The sequence below is a fragment of the Myotis davidii genome, unplaced genomic scaffold (genome assembly GCF_000327345.1).
Source record: "Myotis davidii unplaced genomic scaffold, ASM32734v1 scaffold122, whole genome shotgun sequence".
Taxonomy (NCBI): domain Eukaryota; kingdom Metazoa; phylum Chordata; class Mammalia; order Chiroptera; family Vespertilionidae; genus Myotis; species Myotis davidii.
In genome coordinates this window covers 1,505,406-1,529,436 of record NW_006293234.1, presented here as the reverse complement: position 1 = coordinate 1,529,436, position 24,031 = coordinate 1,505,406, and the positions used below count along the sequence as shown (strand labels likewise).

Below are 24,031 nucleotides of genomic sequence, written 5' to 3'. Positions count from 1 at the left end.
AATGGGGAAAGATGAATCAATGTAAGTTGTTTTTAAAGAAAACGTATTATGCTTTTAGCACCTCCCTTTTACAAAGGAGGTTGTGTGCCTTAGCAGAGGTTGACTTTATAACCATCTTGTTTTCTAAGACAGGTCCTGCAGGTGTACAATGTGGTTGATTTTCTAAGAGGAAAGTTTGAGGATAGCCTTGTCCTGTTTCAATTCTGTGAATCTAGTGGTGAGGTGATTTATAATGAATTGTTGGTTGAGGGTAAACCAAAAGTAGTGAAACCAAAGGTAATATTCGTGTTTAGGAGATATCTAATCAACTATTATTCTAGCTATTTCCTACCTGCATGTTTGTGTATTTTCTTTGTGTGTGTGTGTGTGTGTGTGTGTGTGTGTGTGTGTGTGTGTGTTAGTTCTCATCGGAGGATATTTTTTCAATAAATTTTTTAGAGAAAGTGGAAGGGAAGGAGTGGAGAGAGAGAAACATCGATGTGAGAGAGACACATCGATTGGTTGCTTCCCACACATGCCCCAACCAGGGGTGGAGATTGAACCTGCAACTCAGGTATGTGTCCTTGACTGGGAATCGAACCAGAGACCCTTTGATGGGAGGGCTGGCACTATAACCACTGAATAACACCGTCCAGAGCTATATAGTTTCTTTTAAGAATTAAATGGAATTTTGAAGTCAAAATAGTGAGAGGTGGCTGTAAAGTCCAAGGAAGAGGCATTACAGTATCTTAGGGTTGAAAGACAGAAGAAAGAGCTGCTTGATTCTTGAATTTTTTTAAGCTCTATTGCCCTATCCCTTGGTCATCTATTCAGTACAGAAGGAAAAAATTCTCCATAAGGTTTTCCTCTCTTATGTCTGCTCTTACCTAAATGATATTTTCTTCCTCGGCAAGATTGGAATTTCCCACTCCTATTATGGTGACGAGCTACTACTGGTATTCTTTCTCTGACCAGTGGAGACCCATACATCCCCCACTCTCCATTGTCTGTTTTAAGCAGGAATTCACAATTTTCTAGTTCTTTAGAGAAATAGATCCCTTTTTTATAAGGGGCCTGTGAATTTATCTAGTCCAGTCTCACCCACACTGGGATCTCCCAGCAGAGACACCAACCACCCTTGCCATCCCCTTTCTATCCTAGTGATGACTTGCTGTCTAGAGAATCCAGTTGAAACACTATGGTAGTTAAATGTTCTTTCTTATCATTCAGTGGAAAACTGGCTTCCATTACCACATTGTAATTTCCACTCACGAATCCTGGATTTTCCTTTTGGAATAATTTAGATCATGTGCTTCCCTTCTGTTAGATGGTGGCCTTTCAAATAATTAAAGATGACTATCATTTCTCTTTCAGCTTTCTCTTTTCCAGTTGAAAAACATCCCTTATCTGGTTTAGACTCCCGACCATACTTGTTGTCCCTATCTGGTGATTGTATTCCCCATCAAGATTAAGTTTACCTCTGCTACCATGGCAACCAGCTACTGATTATTGTTTTTAGTTAGAGGAAACCACCATTTTCCTGTGTTTAGTATATTGTCCATAATTCAAAAATCAACTTGTTAGCATCCCTAGAACAAAAACATCTATATTTTTGGTGGTTAGCTTATTCAGACAACACTGAGTTCTAGAACAGTCCATGTACTGCCTCACCATTTTAAGTCATACAACTTATGCTAAATGCATTTCCCATGTATCTCGGCATTGATTTTTCTCAGTAGGAGAAACAGTATGGCCTAAGGCAAAGAGAGTTTCTGAGCTCAGATAGAGTTAGTGTTCAAACCCCACTTCAACTACTTGTTGACCTTGGATGAGTTATGTATCTCTTCAGAGCCTCATTTTGCTCATCTCTAAGTATAGATAATACTATCTTTTCTACCACTCCCTGTTGTATAAGAATGGATATCAATCTAGTTAAATCCTCTAGCCCAACATAACAAATATCCAATAAATGTTACCTGTTAAGATCATTTATAATTTGTTGATGACAGCCTGATGCAGCCAGTCCAGGATGTAAATAACTGTAATGGTAATGGATTGTTGAGAACTCAACTACCCCTATAGTTGCAAACTCTGCAAAGGCAGGGTCACAGACTGGCTTAGAGGGGTATGAATTTTTCTTCTAAGCCTGGGTTGTTAGGAAAAAGTAAGGGTTCTCAACTAGGAAGAGTCTTGCCCCCTGGGGGGATATTTGACAATGTGTGGAGACATTTTTGATTTTCATGTCTTGGTGGGGGAAGAGGGAAGATGCTACTAGTAACTAGGGAATAGAAGCCAGAGCTGCTGCTAAATGTCCCACAATGCATGATGCAGCCCCCACAATAGTTATTTTGTTTATAATGTCAATAGTACCCAGCCAGGAGTACTAAGATGGAATTGGCAAGTGTAGTGTTCTGTGAGGAACCTAGGCTTTGAATAAAAAATTGAAATAAGATGATCTAGTGTAGCTGTAGCTCTAACCTCGTTTATCTAGCCCTGTAATCCTAATGTGCCCTTGTCGATCCTTTCTATCTTCCCAATGTCACTTGCTGATAAATCCTGCCAAAGGTTTATATGACGTTTTTGCACCTGCTATCTTATTTTCTTATGTTGCCCTTATTTAATGACATGGCTGACCTCTTCCAGGCAAGACCATTCTCCTACCTGTTCCCTTTCTCTTGATTGTATATCAGGAAAACTCAAAAAAAAAAAAATCTATCTGGCAATAGTTGAACCCTCACTAGAGGGCAGGTGAGGGTATGCAACAAAACAAGCAAAACCAGCATTCTCTTTAACTGTAGGGAGCACGGGAAGGAGTAGGAAGACCCATGGTACTTTTCTTGGCCATAATTATTTTACAATAATTTGTAAAAATAATTGGAAAAAATGTTATAATCCCATTTCACTGAGGAGAAAACAAGGGCTAATTCTATGTTCCCTCAAGCAACAGTTTGACTAGGCTATCCCTGGGTTATTTCTCAGGGAAATACATCTTAGACACTCAAGTTAAAATTTTTATAGCATCATTTCTGATTATTGGGACTGTTCACTGAGAGACAAGGAGAATCCCTGTTTTTAATGACCCAAGATTCAGACCCTCTAGTACAGTGGTTCTCAACCTGTGGGTCGTGACCACTTTGGGGGTCGAATGACCCTTTCACAGGGGTCGCCTAAGACCATCGGAACACACACACATGTTGTTTTTGTGATCAATCACTATGCTTTAATTATGTTCAATTTGTAACAATGAAATTGGGGGTCACTACAACATGAGGAACTGTATTAAAGGGTCGCGGCTTTAGGAAGGTTGAGAACCACTGCTCTAGTACCTTAAGATTAACACATCCTTAGGAGGAATAAGATATGATAGAGAGCAGGGATAATGTCCCCAACTCCCACCAGGTTATTCTTCTTCTCCATTTGCTGGCAGCGTCATTGTTATCAATACTTAACATAGATTGAGGCTCACTATGTGCAAGGTGATGTAGTAGGCTCTTTCTAGTAATTATTTTATATTCACAACCAACCTGTGAGATGGGTACTCTTTAAAATATATATAATTGATTTCAGAGAGGATGGGAAAGGGAGAGAGAGATAGAAACATAAATGATGAGGAGAATCATTGATCTGCTGCCTCTTGCAAGCCCTACACTGGAGATGGAGCCAGCAACCTGGGCATATGCCCTAACTGGAATCAAGCCAGGACCTCCTGGTTCATAGGTCAATGCTCAACCACTGAGCCAAGTTGGCTGGGCGAGATGGGTTCTCTTAGTAAAATTTTATAAAGAGGAAACTGACATTTCATAAAGCTATGTATATTGCCCAACTAACCTGTTAGTAAGTAATAGAGCTGGGACTTGAACCCAAGTATTTCAGAGTCGGTAGCCCTTGCTTTAAATTTTTCTAATTCTGTTTTTGTAGATGTCTACAGCCACATAAAGAGCCCTTCCTATGAATGCTGCACTGTAATTATTGTTTTCTCTTATGGAGTATTTTTTGTAGAAGATGATCTATATAAAATTGGAAATATATTAAGAACCTAGCAGTTTAAATGAAAATCTGAGTGAATGTTATGGATTGATGAATATTATGAATTGATTAGCAAATTTTGTCAATGCTCTCTTAGGTCAGTGTATGCCATGACTTCCATTTCTTGTGAATAGTAATAGACAGCTTTGTAGAGCCTATTTCTATCACTCTGAAAAACAGAGGTTGGACATGCTCCACATTATTTCATTGTATTGGAATGTCTTTGTGTTGCATTATACTGTGAATGCATGGGCCATTGGCTGGAAGCTGGAATGGATTTTTTTTAAAATCCCTAAACATGTTCTTTGTGATTGGATTAGAGTCACTTCCCATAGTGCATATTATGGAGGTATATTTCATCATGCTGAATACATCAGTAAGAAATTTTACAGTTGGCTGGGGTTTGTCCTTGCTTTTTGGAACAGTTCAGTAATCTCACCAGTTCGGGGAAGATAGAAAACACCCGAAACCTATTCTGACCCCTAATAGTAACACAGTAGAGAAGGATAATTAAGGTCTTTTCCTCTAATACATTGATGGCGAACCTTTTGAGCTCAGCATGTCAGCATTTTGAAAAACCCTAATTTAACTCTGGTGCCATGTTGCATATAGAAATTTTTTGATATTTGCAACCATAGTAAAACAAAGACTTATGTTTTTTGATATTTATTTTATATATTTAAATGTCATTTAACAAAGAAAAATCAACCAAAAAAATGAGTTTGCGTGTCACCTGACACGCATGTCATAGGTTCGCCATCACTGCTCTAATAGATATGAAAATACAAGGAAAATGAGGGGAGAAGGAGCCCAGATAGATGAACAAGGCTTGGCAGCCTCTATTCTTGGCATACAAATTGACTCTGATATGAAAACATATTTTTAAATCATAAAAGAATGATTTTTACCGTAACATAGAGTATATTACTTCCCTCTATAGTCATACAATTTCTAAGTTAGAGGTGTGTAACAGTTACAATACTGCCTTTACATTTGAAAGCACGGGGCTCCAAGTTTGGTGGGATAATTTGCCTGGTTGGTGGTGTGTCCAGCAGGCCTGATTCCTGGGATAATTCCACCAAGATTCTTCTCAAGTTTGCAGTAATTCAGGAACAGCAGACTGATTTGTGGCCCAGCGTGAAGCTCTAAGTGTGTGAAGAGGGCTCATAGAATGTTGGTGATGAAGAAGGCACTAAAGGCTGTTCTTCCACCCCCATCCAGTGCTCAGGTATCCTCTGTACTTTTTTTTCCCCATTAAATTTTTATTGTTGAAAGTACTATTACATATGTTCCCCTTCACCCCATCAATCCCTTTAGCCGCCGCCCTGCCCCCGCCCCAGGCCTTCACCACCCTATTGTCTGTGTCCATAGGTTATGCATATATGCATACAAGTTCTTTGGTTAATCTCTTCCCACCTACCCACCCACCCACCTCCACCTTCCCTCCAAGATTCCATCCTCTGCACTTTTCCCACCACCCAGTGTTGCCAGCAGGAGCACCTTTATTCACACAGGTGTGGGCAGCTCATTGTCTTCAACTGATCTGGTTGACTTTGGACCATCAGATTGTATCAATCTCAGAATTCCTTCCGTAGAACTTGTAACATTGGGACAACCTAGAATAAATCTAATTTCTCTTCCAATTCTTAGCCACTCATATATGTGACCTTTTAGCTGTAACCTACTCCCCTCAATGCAAACCCAGCTCTTTTCTTTAACAAGCCACATACCTCCAGCTCCTACGTGTTCTACCTGTAACATGTCCTATCACTCATTTTTCTTTGATTCCTCTTCTAGGAAAATGATATTACTATCCATCTGCTGCTGGTACAGGAAAATTGGGGGACATTCTTGATTTCTCTTTCTCACTCACATCCCACATGAATCAACAGGGCCTGCAAATTCTTCTTTCTAAATAAGAAGTTCCATGTGTTATCTTGAGACTTTCGATAGCCAGGCTATGCCTCACAGATCCTTTTACACCAGAAGCCTTCCATTGCTTTTCTCTACTAGTTCTTTCAGAACTTTTGTATGTAATTCATTGGGCCAGAGAGAAAAGCTCATTTAAGAGCTGCTGGGTAAATAGAATATACATGCAACAGAAGGTTCCTCTGCCCAGGTTTCTGTCTGAACCTGTTTTGTAGATTTCATCTCAAAAGTAGGTTTGATACCTTTAGAAAGGGTGTTTACTTTTTTCTCTGGTTTAAGATATTAATGAAATTGCCAGGTTTCCCCTCTGGGTGTTCTTAAGAATAAAGATTTTGTCATAAAGTCTTCATTTATGCAGCTACTCATTATATACAGTGAAGGCTAAGAAATAAATGTTTTTTTCTTACTTTATTTCTGTCATGCAGGCCTGATTCCCTCAGGGCAGTGCTGGAATAGGATAAATAATTGTTAAATTCTAACTTTGAGAAACTCAATTTCCAGGAAGTAGGCTAAAGAGTAGTTATCTAAACATGCTCCCACATTTTAATATTAGCTGTAAACCCTTTGGGCAAAATTTTAAAAATATCACCATGTTTTTGCTTGCCTGTTGTCTGTCTCCTACACATTCTTTTGATGTGTAAATGTACTTTTTTTTTCTTTTTTCTTTTTTTTACTGTGGATTGAGACGGTAGTGTTCCAGTTTAGGAGATGTCATTTTGATCCTCAAAATTCAGTATTCATTGTATCTATCGGTTGACACAGATCTGCAAGAGCCATCATAAATGGAAATGAGCCTCAGCTGGGGCACATGTGTAACATTGGGGGGTGGGCTTCAAGAAGGGGCATGGCTTTGTCCCACACTGAATGCCAGTCTTAATTGTACTCTGATGTAGGCAGGCCATGGGTCAGATTCACTATGGCATTTTTTTGTAGTACCTAATATGTTTGATAAAAGTCAATAAGTATTTCATAAGTAAACAAAAAGTGAATAAGTGTTTGGTATATGTTAATTTCCTAACAAGTAACTTAATGTGCTTATTATGATATAATGGAAATAGTTCAGTTCAGGTTTGGAAGATCTACATGTTCAAATCTCTATGTTTGGTGTCATAAGGAGGAAGAAGAACTGGCCTTTCAGGAGCTTATAATTTTGTATGCTTCAGAAGCTATGTTTGCAAATAAAGTAGAACGCTATATAATAAAAGGCTAATACACAAATCAACCGAACTGCAGAATGACCAGTCGCTATGATGTGCACTGACCACCAGGGGGCAGACGCTCAATGCAGGAACTGCCCCCTGGTGGTCAGTGTGCTCCCACAGGGGGAGTGCTGCTCAGCCAGAAGCCTGGCTCATGGCTGGAGAGCGCAGTCATGGTGGTGGGAGCCTCTCCCACCTCTGCGGCAGTGCTAAGAACCCCTGGGGGATGTATCCCTGCCCCCTTAGACCCACTTCCTGTGGGCCTAAGCTGGCAGGTGGACATCCCCTAAGGGGTCCCGGACTGCAAGAGGGTGCAGGCTGGGTTGAGGGTTCCCCCCGACCCAGTGCACTAATGTTGTGTACCGGGCCTCTAGTGCTATAATAAAAGCCTAGACTAGGGAATATTAGCATTAGAGGAAGTAAGGATAGTTTGTTACTGAAGGGAAACAGGCGAAGTCTTGAGATGTTGGCACATTTTGGGCATTTAACAAATTGAATGCATGAAGGAAGTGGCACCTAAACTAGAACCCCGAGCTTATTAAAATATTTAACAATTACATAGCAGTCTTAATTTTATTTCAGTGTTTTTTAAAAACCTAATACTTTCTAAGAATGTAACCGTTGAAACTACAGTTTACCCTCTACCTCCAATTGACCTCTACCTCCAATTCTAGAGAATTTGAAATTATAAGGTCCTACCTTTTCTTTGAAAAAGCAAGAAAGGGGATATGATTATCCCTGGCATTTGTGAAATTCCAGGTAAAGTCATTAACGAGCCTTGCTTGACCTTAGCTTCGGCTTGCACTTTCTAACACTAAATTGTTGGCCCTTCAGAGTGCCCTGTACTTTTGTCTGAAATGGGTCAGATATGGAGAAATAGTAATCAGTAAGCTGCATGAAGCTCTTTCTTTGGGCCTTATGCTCTCCATTCCTTAGTATCCTACGTGCATGAATAGAAGACTCTGTCATTTTGGTGTCACTGAGGAAAGCTGACTTAGTTCAGGCTCTTATCTATTCAGTTACTTCCTGAATGTTCCCATGAATGGAGACCTCACCCTTTCCTGAGTCCAATTGTGCCATTGTTTGCCTATGCAATGTATCAGCGAATTCTTTCCTTAGGTTGCTCCGATGTTACTTTACCGCCAACTTGGAATCATGGCACTTACTCTGCCCACAGGTCTGGCCTCGACTCTCCCATGGCAGGTCTGCCCTGTGTTCCCGGGTCAGGTATTCTCGTCTAGGTTAACTTCCCTGACTGAAGTCATAACCCCAAACCCAATAAATGATGGGAGAGTAGCCATTAGTTTCAAGTGAGTGCAGTGCATTTTGGGGAGCCTGTGTTATCCCACCATCTCTTTCTGGAACTCGGTGGAGGAACCTTAGCACTGACTGAGTCTCAAGAGAAGCTGTCCTGCCGGGGCCCTTTGTGTGGAGCCCAGCCCAGTGCTGGATAGTGCCCTGTCTATGGAGGTTCAGTAAGTTCCCCATGGCACCCTGTCTTCCTCATCCATTACCTCTCTGCTCTGCCATTACCTCTCACGTAATTGGAGAGAGCTAATAAAGAAGCGAGCGGTGGAAGGAGCACTGGATATCGAGTCAGACTGGGGTGCTAGTTCTCGCTCTGCCACTTGCTGGTGGGACAAAACCCACCCATCTTCAGTATGTGCCATGCAGGGGCGTCCTAATGGCTGTACCTGTTCACTGAGGATTAGATGATGCCAGTGTGTGAAATGCTTTGTAAACTGTAATGTGCAATTGGCATAGTTAAGATCTGTGTTTATTATTAACATTGATTATATTGATAAAGGTAGAGGTCTGCAATTTATAAATAATAAATACCTGATAAGAATAAATTATACATAATGAATGTGTGAAATTTATAGAGTGGAACGAGCACTTCAGGACAAAGCCGCTAAATTTGGGGGTTTCTTCAACCGAAAGTTTTAAGACAAAAGTGTGCCAAGCTTGCTCACAAAATAGAGTCAGTTGTCCACCTCTCTGCCACCCCTCGCCCCACAGCTCTTCCAGGGCAGCTTTGGGGCCTCTCCGAGGGCTCCGAGATTTCCCACAGAAGAGCTGGTCTGCCCTCCATGCTGGCTTTATGAAAGATCATAGCCAAGGCAGTAAATTATAAGGTGCCGTAATTCACTTCCCATAGGTGGTCTTGGCCGCGTTCCACAGCCTTTTGGCTGAAAGGTGGCTGATTTTGAAGCCCTGGCAGAGAGTCAAAAATTCAGCCCAGACGCCTGGTTTGCCAAGCAGTGAGCAAGCGCATCAACAGATGAGCCATTTGGTTTTTCTAGGGAGGTCTTTTGTGTTCACTTCATGTGTATTTCATATTTACTGTTTTGAGTATTTCGGGAGTGATGGAGAAACAGTAATCGTAGGTATTTTTCAGGGGTAGCGGTTAGAATTCATGATTTGATGTGACGTACTTTCCTTGAATTTCTTAATTTAGTCTCTCTCTGCTGCTGCATACCCAAGGTGAGGGTCCGTTTTGTAATCCGAATTCAGAATTCAATGTTGCTTCCCCAATTAGCACATCTAATGGTTGGCAGATTTGATGTGTTATGTCTCTGGCAGGACCCTTTCTGTGCGTTTTATTATTTTTTCCTAAAGAGAAAAAACTGGCACCGATCTTTTGAGCCTAAAGTAATGCCATGTTTACCACAGCATTTCAAATACTATGTAAGAACCCAGAAGCACTCTCATTCTTTTCCCTCTTGGTTCCAACCCTCCTCAGTTCCACGGGATCTAAGCCAGGCAAGTAATGGAAGCCAAGCGTCGCTGCCTGTCTGCCGTGTCAGTTCTGACAAATATAGAGTCATTCTTCTATTCTTCAAAGCTGTTACAGCTCTGGCTCCAACACAATTGAGGTTGCAGGCCAAGCAGCTTAAAATCCTCATCAGCCTTCGATGCAAACATAGAACATTTTTCAGTATTTTAAAAGTCAGAATGAATTACACAAAGTGTTTGCTACAATTTCTGAGACTTTGCTGTCGAAAAGTCTATGTCATTTTTTTCACACGTTTATGCTGTAGGGAACTACTTTTAAATAAGTGCTTGACATTTGCATGTATGGCATAAATTATTTTGCATTCAACTCGGCTACGTGGTGTGTGTGTTTGTGTGTTTTCGTGGTAGTAGTTTAGTGTAGAGGAATGTTCTGCCGTGTTAAAAAATTTAGCTTTCCTAGAACAGATGTTAGCATAATTAACTACTTACTGAAAATTGCTGGCAGGAATGGATTACATTATACTTAGCGCACCCCATTACACACTCAGGGGCACGGCTGGGATCATTCCAAAAACCACTTCTGCAGTCTTGGCCCTGAAGACCCACTTTTAGTTCTCCAGTAATTGAGATTGAATTGTGAAATAATATTTCACTTGGTAATCTAGTAAGATTTAATTGGTCTGGTTGAAATATAGGAGAATTTTATCTTCAGAGTTGGTGGCAGAGGTACGGTGAGCGTCTGACCATTATAACTTCAGAGCAATTTCAGAAAAGGAATTAACAGACTGAGGCAGTTCATTCTGAAGCACTAAGTTAGTTTAACACAAATGTTACACTTTCTAGCTGAAAACTTGGAGGCAGTTATTATAGTAGACATCCTAAAACTTAGTAGACACAGGCTGTGGCAGATACTAAGGAACCATTTTGGGAACTGGCCTGGAGGGAACGGCAAACCGAATTGGCTGAAGGGATGGCTAGTTGTCTAAAACATCACAAGTCAAGCAAATAATCTGGCTACATCAGTTCTACAGTATAGCCCACATGTTTCCTTTTAACTAGAATTAGAGCAGGAGGTTTTTTGAGCTTGAGAAAGACAGGCAGACTCTCTGTGGGAACTCACATTAACACATTCAAAAACTAATTTCTAAATTTAGTTGAAAATTCTTTTATGTTAAATGAGTGCTCTGGGGGGGGACTTTGAATAAAAAGTGTAGTTGTATAAATAACAGGAATCCATCTGGTCTCATCGGTTTCTGACACCCATGTTCCTCTTTCCTTCTCCTCCTTCCCCTCCTTGAGGCACATCAAAAGCCTTAGCAGCCCTAACCGGTTTGGCTCAGTGGATAGAGTGTTGGCCTATGGACTGAAGGGTCCCAGGTTCGATTCTGGTCAAGGGCATGTACCTTGGTTGCGGGCACATCCCCAGTGGGGGGGTGTGCAGGAGGCAGCTGATTGATGTTTCTCTCTCATCGAAGTTTCTAACTCTCTATCCCTCTCCCTTCCTCTCTGTAAAAAATGAATAATATATATATATTTTTAAAAAGCCTTAGTAAACCCTGGAATTCTCCAAGAGCTGAATGCCCAGTACATTTCCTAGAAGTTCTCATTGAGGCAAGCATAGATATGCAGGTAGGCAAAGATTAGAACCAACTTAAGTACAGAAGTCCCCCTTTACCCATGGTTTTAGTTACCCACAGTCAACCGTGGTCTGAAAATATTACATGGAAAATTCCAGAAACAAACAATTCATAAGTTGTAAATTGTCCACTGTTCTGAGCAGCTTGATGAAATCTTGCGTGGTCCTGCTCCATCCTGCCTGGGACATGAATCATCTCTTTATGCAGCGTATCCACACTGTGCATGCCACCCGCTCAGTAGTCAGTAGCCAGGCTCAGTGGTCGGATGGACTGTCTCAGTATCTCAGTGCTTGTGTTCAGGTAACCCTTATTTACTTAATAATGGCCCCAAAGCACAAGAGGAGTGATGCTAGCAATTCGGGTATGCCAAATTGGGCATTTTAGGCATCCACCACCAGGGGTCTTGTACCGTATCCCCTGTGGATAAGAGAGAATAGCTGTATGTAATCTTATAAATACCATGTCCAGAGATCATGATAGCAGTTTTCAAACTGAGACTGGGGTTTAAGAGTTAAATCAACCTCCCTCTTGAGGCAGTAGCTAAATAAATCTGCTAGCAATTGCAGAATGATTATCAATGCTCATAAATATGCGTTATCCTTTTAACTGGTCTGTTCTCCACATTCCTTCCCCTTGTAGTCTGAAAGATTACAAGGAATCTTTAAAGAAGATTAATCTTTAAATATCATTTTTGTTGCAAGGCAGACATTCTTTTTGTAATTTAGGTGAAGGATGATCTAGACTTCAAAGGCTCTTCAGAGGCCCAGTTACCATAATAAGAGATGGAGTCTCTTCATTCCCTCCCCACACCCCCTCTTGCTTCTCCAACCTTCCAGTAGAGCTCATGTCTAGCCTTGTGGAAACTTTCCTACAGGACAGAGAGATAGGTGTCTTAGGAGGAAAGATCCTCCATGTAAAAATTCGTTGTAGGTCTGTTTATTATTTCTTCTTCATGTTGCTCTATAGACTGGAGCAGAGACTGTTGGGAGCAGAACCCAAGCTCCCTAGTAGAACTATGCCACTGGTTAGAGAAAGCAAAGAGCTGAAACAAAGTTAGGAGTGGTGCTGCATCTTCACCTGTTAAGTGATCTTTTTAAAAAATGTTAATGCTCAAACACAGACATCTGCAAAACATACTGTCGTTTCCTAGGTATCCTATGATGGAGTACATGGTCTTCTTCAGAACCTTCCCCATTTGGCTGTCGCCCTTTCCCCCTCTGGCTAACAAACACCTGCTCTCTTTCAAGGATAAGTATGAACCTAAGGAACCTACTAGTAAGTCCAAGCCTTCTGCAAGCAGCTTCCCCCACCCACCACCCCCTTTCCAACTGATGTATCCCGTCCAAACCTCTATCAGAGCAAGTTTCCATCAGGATGTACTTCTCTGCCAACTTCTCAGCCTCCCACACCAGAGTGTGAGCAACTCGGGGTCTGGGACTCTCATTGTCTCTATCTTTACTTAGCACAGTGCTCACATAATAATAACGCTCCTAGATAATTGCTAAAGGAGTTTTTTTCACTTGAATAAAGCAAAGAAATAAGTAGTCTGTGTTGGCCTAAATGGAGACCATGTGTCACGTCAACATACTGTTTTAATTTTAACTTTTCTAGGAGGCAACCAAGTCTTGCATCTCTGTCCAACTCTTTAATTACAGGTCTGGAAGGAGTAGGGGCTAATGATTTGATGTTGACTCAACTTTGAGCATGATAGCGGTAGTGGTTGGCTAGATAGTAATTTGTAAACTGGACTGCCATTTGAGAGGCCATAACAGGAAGCTGACTGGAGTCAATGAATATTCTTCCAAAAGAAGTGTGGGCTTAGTCATTGTTCACTTACATTTTTATTCAAGGTTACATTGTGATGAGGAATGGAATTTTTGCCTCATTCTCAAAAATTCAATTTCCCTGCCTCCCAAATATCTGACTATTGTCCTTTTTCATGTAATGTCAGGATAAACATAGTATTCATTACAATTATAATTACTTTTTTCTGTAATTATTTGGGGGGTTTTTGTCTGTTTTTCCCATTATTTGTACATTTGACATGGCTGGTGTCTATTAGGTTCACTTCCCCCTCTAACAGTGCCTAGTGCATAGTAGGTACTCAAGACATATTTGGTGAATGAAGTATGAGTCTTAGTAATGTGCATAATTGAGAGGCCACTGAATTTTCAAAGGCTTCAAATTGTTGTTTGTGCATTTTTCACAGCCTTGCATTAGAAGTCTAATTGATTTCATATCATTTAAAATTAAATGCCATGTGGTATCACATTTCACAGTTTTTGTGCTATAGTAGAGAGGTGGAGGCCAAAAATTCTGTGTGGCAATACAGATAAGGAAAGAAAAAAAAGCCCTATGTTTGACATAGTAAAGAGAACTGAACTCAAATGGGCCAGAGTTTTCAATGAAGCAGCTTGTGGTTTTATGACTTCGGGGCATACTCTAAATGCTGTCTTAACCTACCAGAAGTTAATCCATCCACAGCACCTGGGCATATTCATTTTTGGCCAGATTGCTCTGTCTATTAAATTGTACTGATGTAGAGGTAAGTTTTGGCCCACTTTTTTCAAGTAAATGCTATGGGTGGATAGAGGGGACATTTACAAAGTATGCTGAGGCAGCTGGGTGGTATTGCATTACTATCCTAGGATTACTGAGGAGTGGTTATTTTTAGCTTTCACCCGAGTAAACATGACTCAGTTTGTTGACCTGAATCCATCCAGCCCCTTCTTAAATAAACACAGTCTATTAATCCCTAGAACCACACTGGTTTCTAAGTAAGACCTTCACTTCATATTACCTCTTAGTTGACTGTAGCTTCTTCAGAGGCTGCAGGTAATTTCAACTTCTTCATTTCACTCTGTTCCCTTACAATAAAATCCACCACACTTAAAAAAAAATTAATGACAAATCAAACTTCTTTTCATTTTAGACACTGTTTTGTAATCCCTGTAGTCACAATTTTGGCTACAATTTAATGAAACTACTGTAGGCAACCAGCCTTTAGGTATAAGCTTTATTTTTTAGTTTACTTTGATAGGCTTCCTACATAAAAAAACATCTGGGAGTAGGAAATTGTCTTGAGGTATAAATACATTACTGAGGAAACATTTATTGTCCATTTATGAATATCACAATTTCTATTTACTTCCTCCAACAATACAATATTTTGCCTTTTGAGCACAACTAGAAACATTGAAAATACAAAATTGTCTTCCGGTTTTTAAGTTATGCAAAGGTTTTTGAGTCCAGAAGACTAATTTATTCAAGTAAAGGAAAATGTTTGTGATTCTCATAGTGTAGCTGGAGATGCATTTGAGGTTTCTCCAAGTTCATTGTCATGACCTTTATGAAAAATATTAGTATTCCTGGGATTTTTTTCTTTATGCAAGAAACACTGTTCTAATGAAAGAATGAAAATGACTCAGGCTGCTACAAAGGCAGGCGTTCACTGTGTCCATTAAAAATGCAGCCTTTGTGCCCGTAAAGTGCTCAGCTTCTCTGTTATTAAGTTTGGAATGTGGTTTTGGAGTTTAGCTGAGGAACTCAGCTAGTTATTTTTTCATTTTGGTCCAACGGGGGAAGGGCTTGTTTTTCAAAAGGAAAAAAAATGAAAAAAGGTTAGGTTCACTTTGGAAGAATAGACGTTTTTAAATGTAGTCACTATTTTTTGCCACAAATAGTCAGTTTGAGCATGTTAGCCAAAAATAGAATTCATGACTTTTGTCTCCCTGTTTATTTCTCCAACCACATTAAAAAGGGTTCAGTTAAATGTGCCATTTGGTCTTTTTAATGTCAGTGGGCTATTTAGCTGAGTCAGGATAACCAAAATTTGATTGATTCATATTTCTAATAATAGGCCAGATGTCTGATTGCAGATGAATTAGGTGTAAAATGTCTTTGTGATACAGTTTTGAGTTTTTTAAAAAAAACCGCCCTGGCATGGATTAATGGTGACTCCGGGCTGCAGTGTTCAGGATTCTACACTGAAGGACTTTCAGCTAGAGTTTATAGTGCAGGGTTTTCAGGTACCTTTCATTAGGCATTGTCACACTTTCTGCAAACATGTTACTACTTAAAATTTAGGATAGATATTTAGGTGTAGAATAATGTGTATCTGATCATTAGAGGTAGAGAACATATTAATTATACAAACTTTTGCCTCCTATGTGACTTTCCTCTTGCTTTACATATTTCTCCATTAAATAAGAGATGATTTCTGCTGGTAACAGGTCTGAGAGAACAGTATACTGAATATATTTACAGAATTAAACATATGTAAACCGTGCACGTTAAACATAATTTATATAATGTTTTTCATTCACTACTAACTTTAGGAGAACATTTTTATAAATTGATTTAAAAAAAGATACTATACTGGCAAAATCCACATGAAGAAAGCTATGAAAGAGATGTCAAAATGAAGTCCAGTTAATGGAGAAGCGATCATTGTTCTTGCATGGGAACACTAAATGTTGGAAAAGAATACTTATTCTGTCCACTTTCACTTATAAACTTAAGGTAATTTCAATGAAAATCCCAGCAATAGGACATACATTTGAAATGGATTGGGGAGAGGGGATTTATTCTGTCAGATATTGGTACACACCATCAACATACAGAATTCAAAACAGTGTTGTGTTGGGCCATGACTTGACAGTCCAGTACATGAAACAGAACAGATTGTCCAGAAACATCTATTGTTATACATAAGATAAAGTGATGTCATAAGTCAATGAAAGTCTATTCAGTAAAGAACAATGTCAATATTAGAAATAATAAAAAATCTAGAACCTCACCTCATCTCATATCAAAACAAATTCCAGAAGGTTCAACTATTTAAACATTAAAAATATAAAATTGTTAAAAATAACTAGAAGTTAATAAAGGAGACTGTTTTTTGAATTTGGAGGTAAAGAAAGTTTCTCTAAGGAAAAAAAGCATAGAAAAAAATGAAAAGAGAGATTCTATATATAATTTGGATCATCTCTATATTAAAATATAGACAGCAGATGCAAATGGTAAGATAAATTAGAAACAAAAAATATCAGGCAAAGAATTATTCTTATAGACAACCTTTACAAACTAAGGGGTGTGTAGGTAAGTTCAATTTGGTATATCATATAATTATTTTGTAACTGCAAGTTAAAAATGTTTAATTATGGAGAAATTATTTATAACATAATAAGTAATATTAGTTTTATACTTTTTATATTCTCAAACACTGTTCTTAGTACTTTCTATGCTAACTTGTTTCTTGTACACAATGACTCAGAGAGGTAGGTATTATTATTATTGCCATTAAAGAGATGATAAAACTAATAATACACAGACCGGTTTAGTAATATCACCCAAAACTTCCCTAGTGTGGCTTAGCAGTGACACGATGAGAATGAGAGAGCCAGGATTAGACATCAGGCAAGTTGGCTCCAGAGCTGGTATTATTTACCACTGTGCTGCTCTGATTTTCTGAGTGAGTGAGAAGGAAAAGCTACAAAACTATGTATGGCATGATCCCGGTTTGTAAAATTTTTGTTGTTAATATTAGTATGTATTTTAAGGTCATACAATTTAATTCATGTATATGTTTTTATATAATTACTAGAGGCCCAGTGCACAAAAATTTGTGTACTGGGGGGAGGGGGGGCAGGGAAGGTCCCTCAGCCCGGCCTGTGCCCTCTCACAGTCTGGGAAACCTTGGGAAATGACTGTCTGCTGGCTGAGGCCTGCTCCCCAGGGGAGTGGGCCTAAGATGGCAATCAGACATCCCTCTGGCAGCCTGGCAGCCCTCGGAGAATGTCCACTTGCCAGCAGGGAGCAGGCCTAAGCTGCAGTTGGACATCCTTAGCCCTGCTGAGGAGGCAGGAGAGGCTCCCACCACCACTGCTGTATTGGCAGCCATCAGCCTGGCTTGTGGCTGAGCAGAGCTCCCCCCTGTAAGAGCGCACTGACCACCAGAGGGCAGCTCCTGCATTGAGTGTCTGCCCCCTGGGGTTCAGTGTGCATCATAGTGACCAGTCATTCCCAGTCTTTCTGCTGTTAGGGTCAGTTTGCATATTACCCTTTTACTATATAGGATAGAGGCCTGGGGCACGGGTGGGGGCTGGCTGGGTTGCCCTGAATGGTGTCCTGGATCAGGGCGGGGGTCCTGCTTGGGGGCCTGGCCAGCCTGGGTGAGGGGCTGAGGACTGTTTTCAGGCAGGCCAAGCCTGCAACTGAAACTCCCAGTCTCTCCTTTTTTCCTGTTTTTATCTTTGTTCGTTTTTTTTTATATTCTGGGATTTATTTACCTTCTGTACTTGAAACTTTGTTGCGGCTCCAGCTCCAAGGCAGGCTGGTTGAAAGCAGGTATCTGGGGTTTGTTTAGCTTCTATAATTGCAACATTATTGCTTAGAGTGCAGCTCAGAGTCATGTTGCGGCAGGCGGGGAACCTTGGCTTCCTCCATCACCAGGGCAACCAAGCCTCCTGTTCCCTTCAGCTGCCTGGCTGCCGGCCGCCATCTTGGTTGGCAATTAATTTGCATATCACCATGATTAGTCAATGGGAAACATAGCAGAGGTATGGTTAATTACCATGTTTGTCTATTATTAGATAGGATACACTCATAGAAAAGAAAGATAGTATTTTGATATTTTCTAATAATGGTTACTTCCCTCTAGCAGTGGTTCTCAACCTGTGGGTCGCGACCATCAGAAAACACATATAGCATATCAGATATTTACATTACAATTCATAACAGTAGCAAAATTACAGTTATGAAGTAGCTACAAACATAATTTTATGGTTGGGGGTCACCACAACATGAGGAACTGTATTAAAGGGTCGTGGCATTAGGAAGGTTAAGAACCACTGCTAGTGGGATTTGACGTAAATGTTGTTTCAAACTTGAAAATTTCTATATTTTGAAAATTTCTACTGTAATTGTGTAATCATTTTGTAATCACAAAATAGTGTTTTTTTCAATGTTATATTGTTCAAATCTGATGTTCTCTCTTAAAATGCGTGGATTATATTTTGTACTTTTGAAGTATCAATGTTTGAGTTCTCATCCTTTGAAAGGTACCACTCTATAAGTGGGGACCTGAGGTTAACTTAGTTCTTTCTCTCAATCAAAAGCAATTTTGGTCCTAGCTGGTTTGGCTCAGTGGATAGTGCCTTGGCCTCCAGACTGAAGGGTTTCAGGTTCGATTCCTGTCAAGGGCACATGCTTTGGTTGTGGGCTCAATCCCCACTAGGGAGTGTGCAGGAGGCAGCAGATCAATGATTCTCTCTCATCATTGATATTTCTGTATCTCTCTCCCTTTCCCTTCCTCTCTGAAATCAATAAAAATATATATTTTTAGAAAAGCAATTTTGTAAAACTTTAGAGTTAAGAATCTTAGAAACCAGCTATCTTGGTTGAATCTTAGAAACCAACCATTTTGTTTCTCAGATGAGGGTCCTGAAGCCACTATAGATTTAACCAACTTCCCCAAGATGAGCTGAGAGGAAGTTGTTTAAGCAGGTTTCAGACCCTGGTCTTCTGACTTGAGACACTCGTCTATGAAGCACCAGAGCCCTGAGGTTCACAGGCAGGTGGGAACCGAAGCACTGTGCATTTTTGTGACATTCATTTTAGAGTGAGGAGGTAACTGAACCAAACAGATTACAAATATATTCTTTCAATAAATACCAGTGATTGAAAACACACTGGGTAGGCTTTTGGGGATACTTTAAGACACCTACAGAGGTCAGTGAAGGATTCTCACCAAGATTTGGGAGATCCATATGTATTACTGATCCCAAATTATAGAAGGCAGTACAAAAAAAAATGGAGAGAAGAAGGTAGTAAAAAGAATGTTAGCCAGAAATGAGCACCTCAGTGGATGATTTTTCTAAAATAAGAAAACATTTTCTTTTCAGCTCCAGGACCCACCACAGCAGTGTCCTACATGTCAGTGAAATGTGTGGATGTTCGTAAAAACCATCACAAGACAAAATGGTTCGTGCCTTGGGGACCCAACCACTGCCACAAAATCCGAGACATCGATGAAGCGATTCCAAAGGAAATAGGAGCCAATGACATTGTGTTTTCTGTCCACATTCCTCTCCCCTCCATGGAGATGAGTCCTTGGTTCCAGTTCATGCTGTTTATCCTGCAGCTGGACATTGCATTCAAGCTGAACAACCAAATCAGTAAGTGCACTCTCCTTTTTCCTCTCTGACCTTGGGGAATTTCTCTCTTCAGGTTCTTTCAGAGCTAGTCCTAATCACAGTAAGATGATAATATTAATAGCAGACAATTATCAATCCACTAGTTTCTACAGGAAGGTCTTTTATTTCGTCTTACAGTTAAAAAACGTGGGCACCAGTGAGGTTGCCTAAGGTTTCAGAAGGCTGGAGAGTGGATTCAAATTCAGGCAGCCTGGCTTCACAGCCCTGCCCTACCCACCAAGCTTTGTTAACTCTCCAGGCGGTGGGAAGTGTTCCCTCTTCCCTTGGCTGGTCTAATGATTAAATTGACATAAGACATATTAACAGGAGAAAAAAAAAATAATTGCATATGTATGGGAGCCCTAAAGATATGAGACACAAGGGCAAGTTGGAAAATCGAAGCTTAATATGCCATCCTGAGCTGAGGAATGAGAGGCCTAGAGCTCCAAAGGGCAAAAAAAAAAATAGTGTAATTCGCAGGATGATGAGAAAGCAGATGTTTGGTAATTAGAAGTTTGCCCTGCCATGCAGGTAAGTCTTTCAGATAAAAAGTTATCTCTGATTATGCTCTTTTTCTGTGCTAGACCCACTCATTATCTAAGTTATTTTAGGCAGTGAAGAGTGGTAACATTTTTTCTTGAGTCTGCTAGGTCTCAATGGCCTTCAGCCCAAAATAATCCACATACCAAATGGCCCATTCACCCCTTCACCTTTGTGGTGCCACGAGGAAGCTCACCCCACTGCAGTGACTAGAGGATTTCTGCAAGGTCCCATGTTTCAAATGTTTTTCCTCGCCACTGGGCTTTGAGTAAAGCCATTGCCTTAGAAAAAAAGTATCTATCAAAATGGGAACATCAATCCTTGAGCACCCATTTCCCACACAACTGGGTTATATTTTTGAGCTTACTCAGCTGTGATTCAAGACTCTGAGGGCATGGGGCATATACACATTTTGGGAGGAAGAGATCATTGAGTGATTTCTGGGAAGGAGGGCCACGTGTGGCATCTGGGGATAGCGTAGGGAATCCTAAGTTGAAAAGGAAGAAAGCATTTTTTACTGACATGGGATCAGGGGTGAGAGGGAAAAAGAATGTTGAAGATAATTCTGCCTGGGTCCTTCCAATGAATTAAAGCACTTTTTCTAATTGTCATTTTCCTGTATTAAGCAATGATCTTAATATACAGTCATATTAATTTTCTCTGTTTAGAAGTTGAAATAGTGTATCTACCTGATTGACACCTTATCAAAGAAGTTATGCTGAGATACTTTTCCATAATGTAGACTTTCCCCTTCCCATTCATTTACTCTTTTACCCATTACTTCTAAATGTTTTTGAGTGCTCACTGCTGTGAGGCAGTGTACTGATGGCTGGATATGCAGATACAGATGAAGACTATCCTTCAAGTGTAAATGACTAGGAAATAACCAATCATTACAGTATGGTGTAATAGATACTCTGGTTTCTCTTCAGATCGTATAAACCTTTCACCTTTTATAGTATGGTGTGATAGGTGCTGTGACTAAGGTATGCCCAGGAGGCTGAGGAGCATCAAGAAAAGGTTTTAGAGCAAAAAGAGGGAAAGCTATCTTGGGGGGGGGGGGGTTCGTGTGCGCAGATATTTGAGGTGAGTGTTAAAGAGTGAAAACCCTGACAGGGAGTTGGGGGTGAGGATGGGGACAAATAATAGAGCATTATAATTAGAAGGAAAAAGGAACAGTTGATATGAAGGTCTAGATTTGAACAACAGCTGTAAGCACTAAAGTGTTATTTCCCTTGTCCTATTCTCTTGTATATAGACTTATTCATTGGTTTTATGACAAATTTATTTGTTCATGCATTCAAACTTTAAGTCCCATGCCTGTGTTAAGCATTGATACTGAGGATAGAAGACTGAACAGAAAATGTTCTTATAAGGGATTAGGGAAGATGGTGGTTGGGAAACAGATACTTAAACCTACCAAAGAGAAATATATATGCTATAATGAGAGGAATAGGCAATATTTTGATATTGTGATTTATAAGAAATAGTTATTAGGTCATTCAGATGACCCAAAACTATTTCTCATATACATTTGGCCTTTGTCCACAGTTCCTGGCTCACATCCTCCCCCCCTGCTCAAACCTTGGAATTTTGAGCAATAAAGGCATCGGGGAGCATCTATTGTTGTATTTGGGCTCTTGTTCTTGGATTTTAAAAATGCTTCAGAGTCATAAAGGTGAAATGTGTGTCTTGTGATTCATAACAAGCCTCTTTCCACCACCACCACCGGGCTTATGTTAATGAAGTGACTTTTAGAAAACACCTAAGGACAGGGGCAGGTTGCCAAGGAAACCAACCATTAATAGAGGAGTGAAACTTTCACTCACACACAAACACACACACCATTTCTAGGGAGGAAAGAGAGGTTGAAGGTAGAATCAGTCTCCAATGGCCAGTGGTTTCATCAGCTGTGGCTATGTAATGGAGCCTCTACAATCCAAAAGGAGGGGCTTTGGAGAGCTTCCAGGTTGGGGAACTGGAACACTTCCATGTGCAGAACCCCAAGTTCCACAAGGATAGAAGCTCCTTTGTTTGGGATCTTGCCCATTGTTTCTTTTAATCTGGCTATTGAGTCATGTCTTTTTTAATAAATCTGTAATCTAGTGAGCTCTGTGAGCTGTTCTAGCACATTAATTGAACACAATGAGGTGGTCGTGGGAACCTCTGATTTACAGCCAGTCCGTCAGAAGCCACAGGCGACAATCTGGGTTTATGATTGGCATCTGTAGTGGAGGGTAGTTCTTGTGGGACTAAGCCCTTTATCTGTGGAATCTGCTGCTATCTCTAGGTACTGTCAGAATTGAGTTGAGTGGTAGGATACCTTACTGGTATTCAAGAATTATTCAAGTGTGGAGAACCCCCCCACACACCCGCATACCCTCTCCACACACACATCCTAATTGGTGGTCAGAACCTATTACTTACATACCTTAATAACTTTACAGATAAATTACTTCCCAGCAAATATTAATACTAAACATCAAAAATGCCTATGTTGTAATGCTTTGATAAAATATCCTATATAATAAAAGGGTAATATGCAAACTGACCCTAACAGCAGAAAGACTGGGAATGACTGGTCACTATGATGCACACTGACCACCAGGGGGCAGATGCTCAATCCAGGAGCTGCCCTCTGGGTGGTCAGTGTGTTCCCACATGGGGGAGCTCTGCTCAGCCACAAGCCAAGCTGATGGCTGCCAGTACAGCAGTGGTGGTGGGAGCCTCTCCTGCCTCCTCAGCAGTGCTAAGGATGTCCGACTGCAGCTTAGGTCTGCTCCCCGCTTGCAAGTGGACATCCCCTGAGGGCTCCCGGGCTGCCAGAGGGATGTCTGACTGCCAGCTTAGGCCTGATCCCCCCGGGGATCAGCAGGTGGACATCCCCCGAGGGTCCCAGAGTGTGAGAGAGCACAGGCAGGGCTGAGGGCCACCCCCCCCACCTTCCCCCCACGTGCACAAATTTTTGTGCACTGGGCCTCTAGTTTCTATATATTAAATGAAGTATGAATGTATGTATTCAGGTTCCAAAATATATTTTATCCTCATGTAGAAAAAGATCTTAATAACGGTTCTTATTTTTTAAAAAAATCCTTAAATTTCTTGTAACATAAGGTCCTGCACTATTTTAATAAAGGCACACTGAAAAATTGACAAGATAGATAACTAAAGGTTCTGTCAGTAGATATATAAAATAGCTGAAATAATAGAACCTCAAGAAAACCAGATTTAAAAAAAAATATATATTTTTTTTAAGCAGGAGCAGTGGGTAGGGGCTATTAACTTTAATATGAGAGGGTTACATGTTGGGTTTGTGGAAATATTTTTTCCCTTAAATTTATTCTCTGTATTTTTGTTTATGGACAATGAAGACACAGATTTAAGAATGATGGTATGTCTTTGCTCACTGATATAGATATATACATACATGTATTTTAATTATAATATTTGTAAGACATGATTGATTTTGCTCTGACTCTTATATTAGGAATACATGAGACTGCATGTCCACTTTTTATATTTTATCATTGTTTGGATGTGTTTCTGACAGCAATAAATGGGGCAGGAGAAAAGAGGCTGGGAGCATGGTGAACAAGATCCCATTACATGTAGATGACTTCCTATTTATCAAAGATTCAGCTGTAACAATATTTCTCCAATGTAAGGAAAAGTCAGGACCAATCCTATTTTTTCTTTAAGCTTTCCTAGGCAGTCTATGAAATGAATTTCAAATTCCAAATTAAAAAGAGATTTCTCATTTGGACTATGAAATTAAAGCTGAGATTTCATA

General features: G+C 40.2%; 1 protein-coding gene across 1 annotated transcript in view; it reads left to right on the top strand.

Moving 5' to 3' along the window:
- The first annotated feature begins 16,772 nt into the window (after nucleotides 1-16,772).
- Nucleotides 16,773-24,031, top strand: part of WLS (wntless Wnt ligand secretion mediator) — a 62,007-nt gene continuing 54,748 nt past the window's right edge. The window contains exons 1-2 of the mRNA XM_006766911.2: nucleotides 16,773-16,785; nucleotides 19,411-19,683. Coding sequence (XP_006766974.2) covers nucleotides 16,773-16,785; nucleotides 19,411-19,683 — 286 coding nt within the window. The remainder of the gene's footprint in view (nucleotides 16,786-19,410; nucleotides 19,684-24,031) is intronic.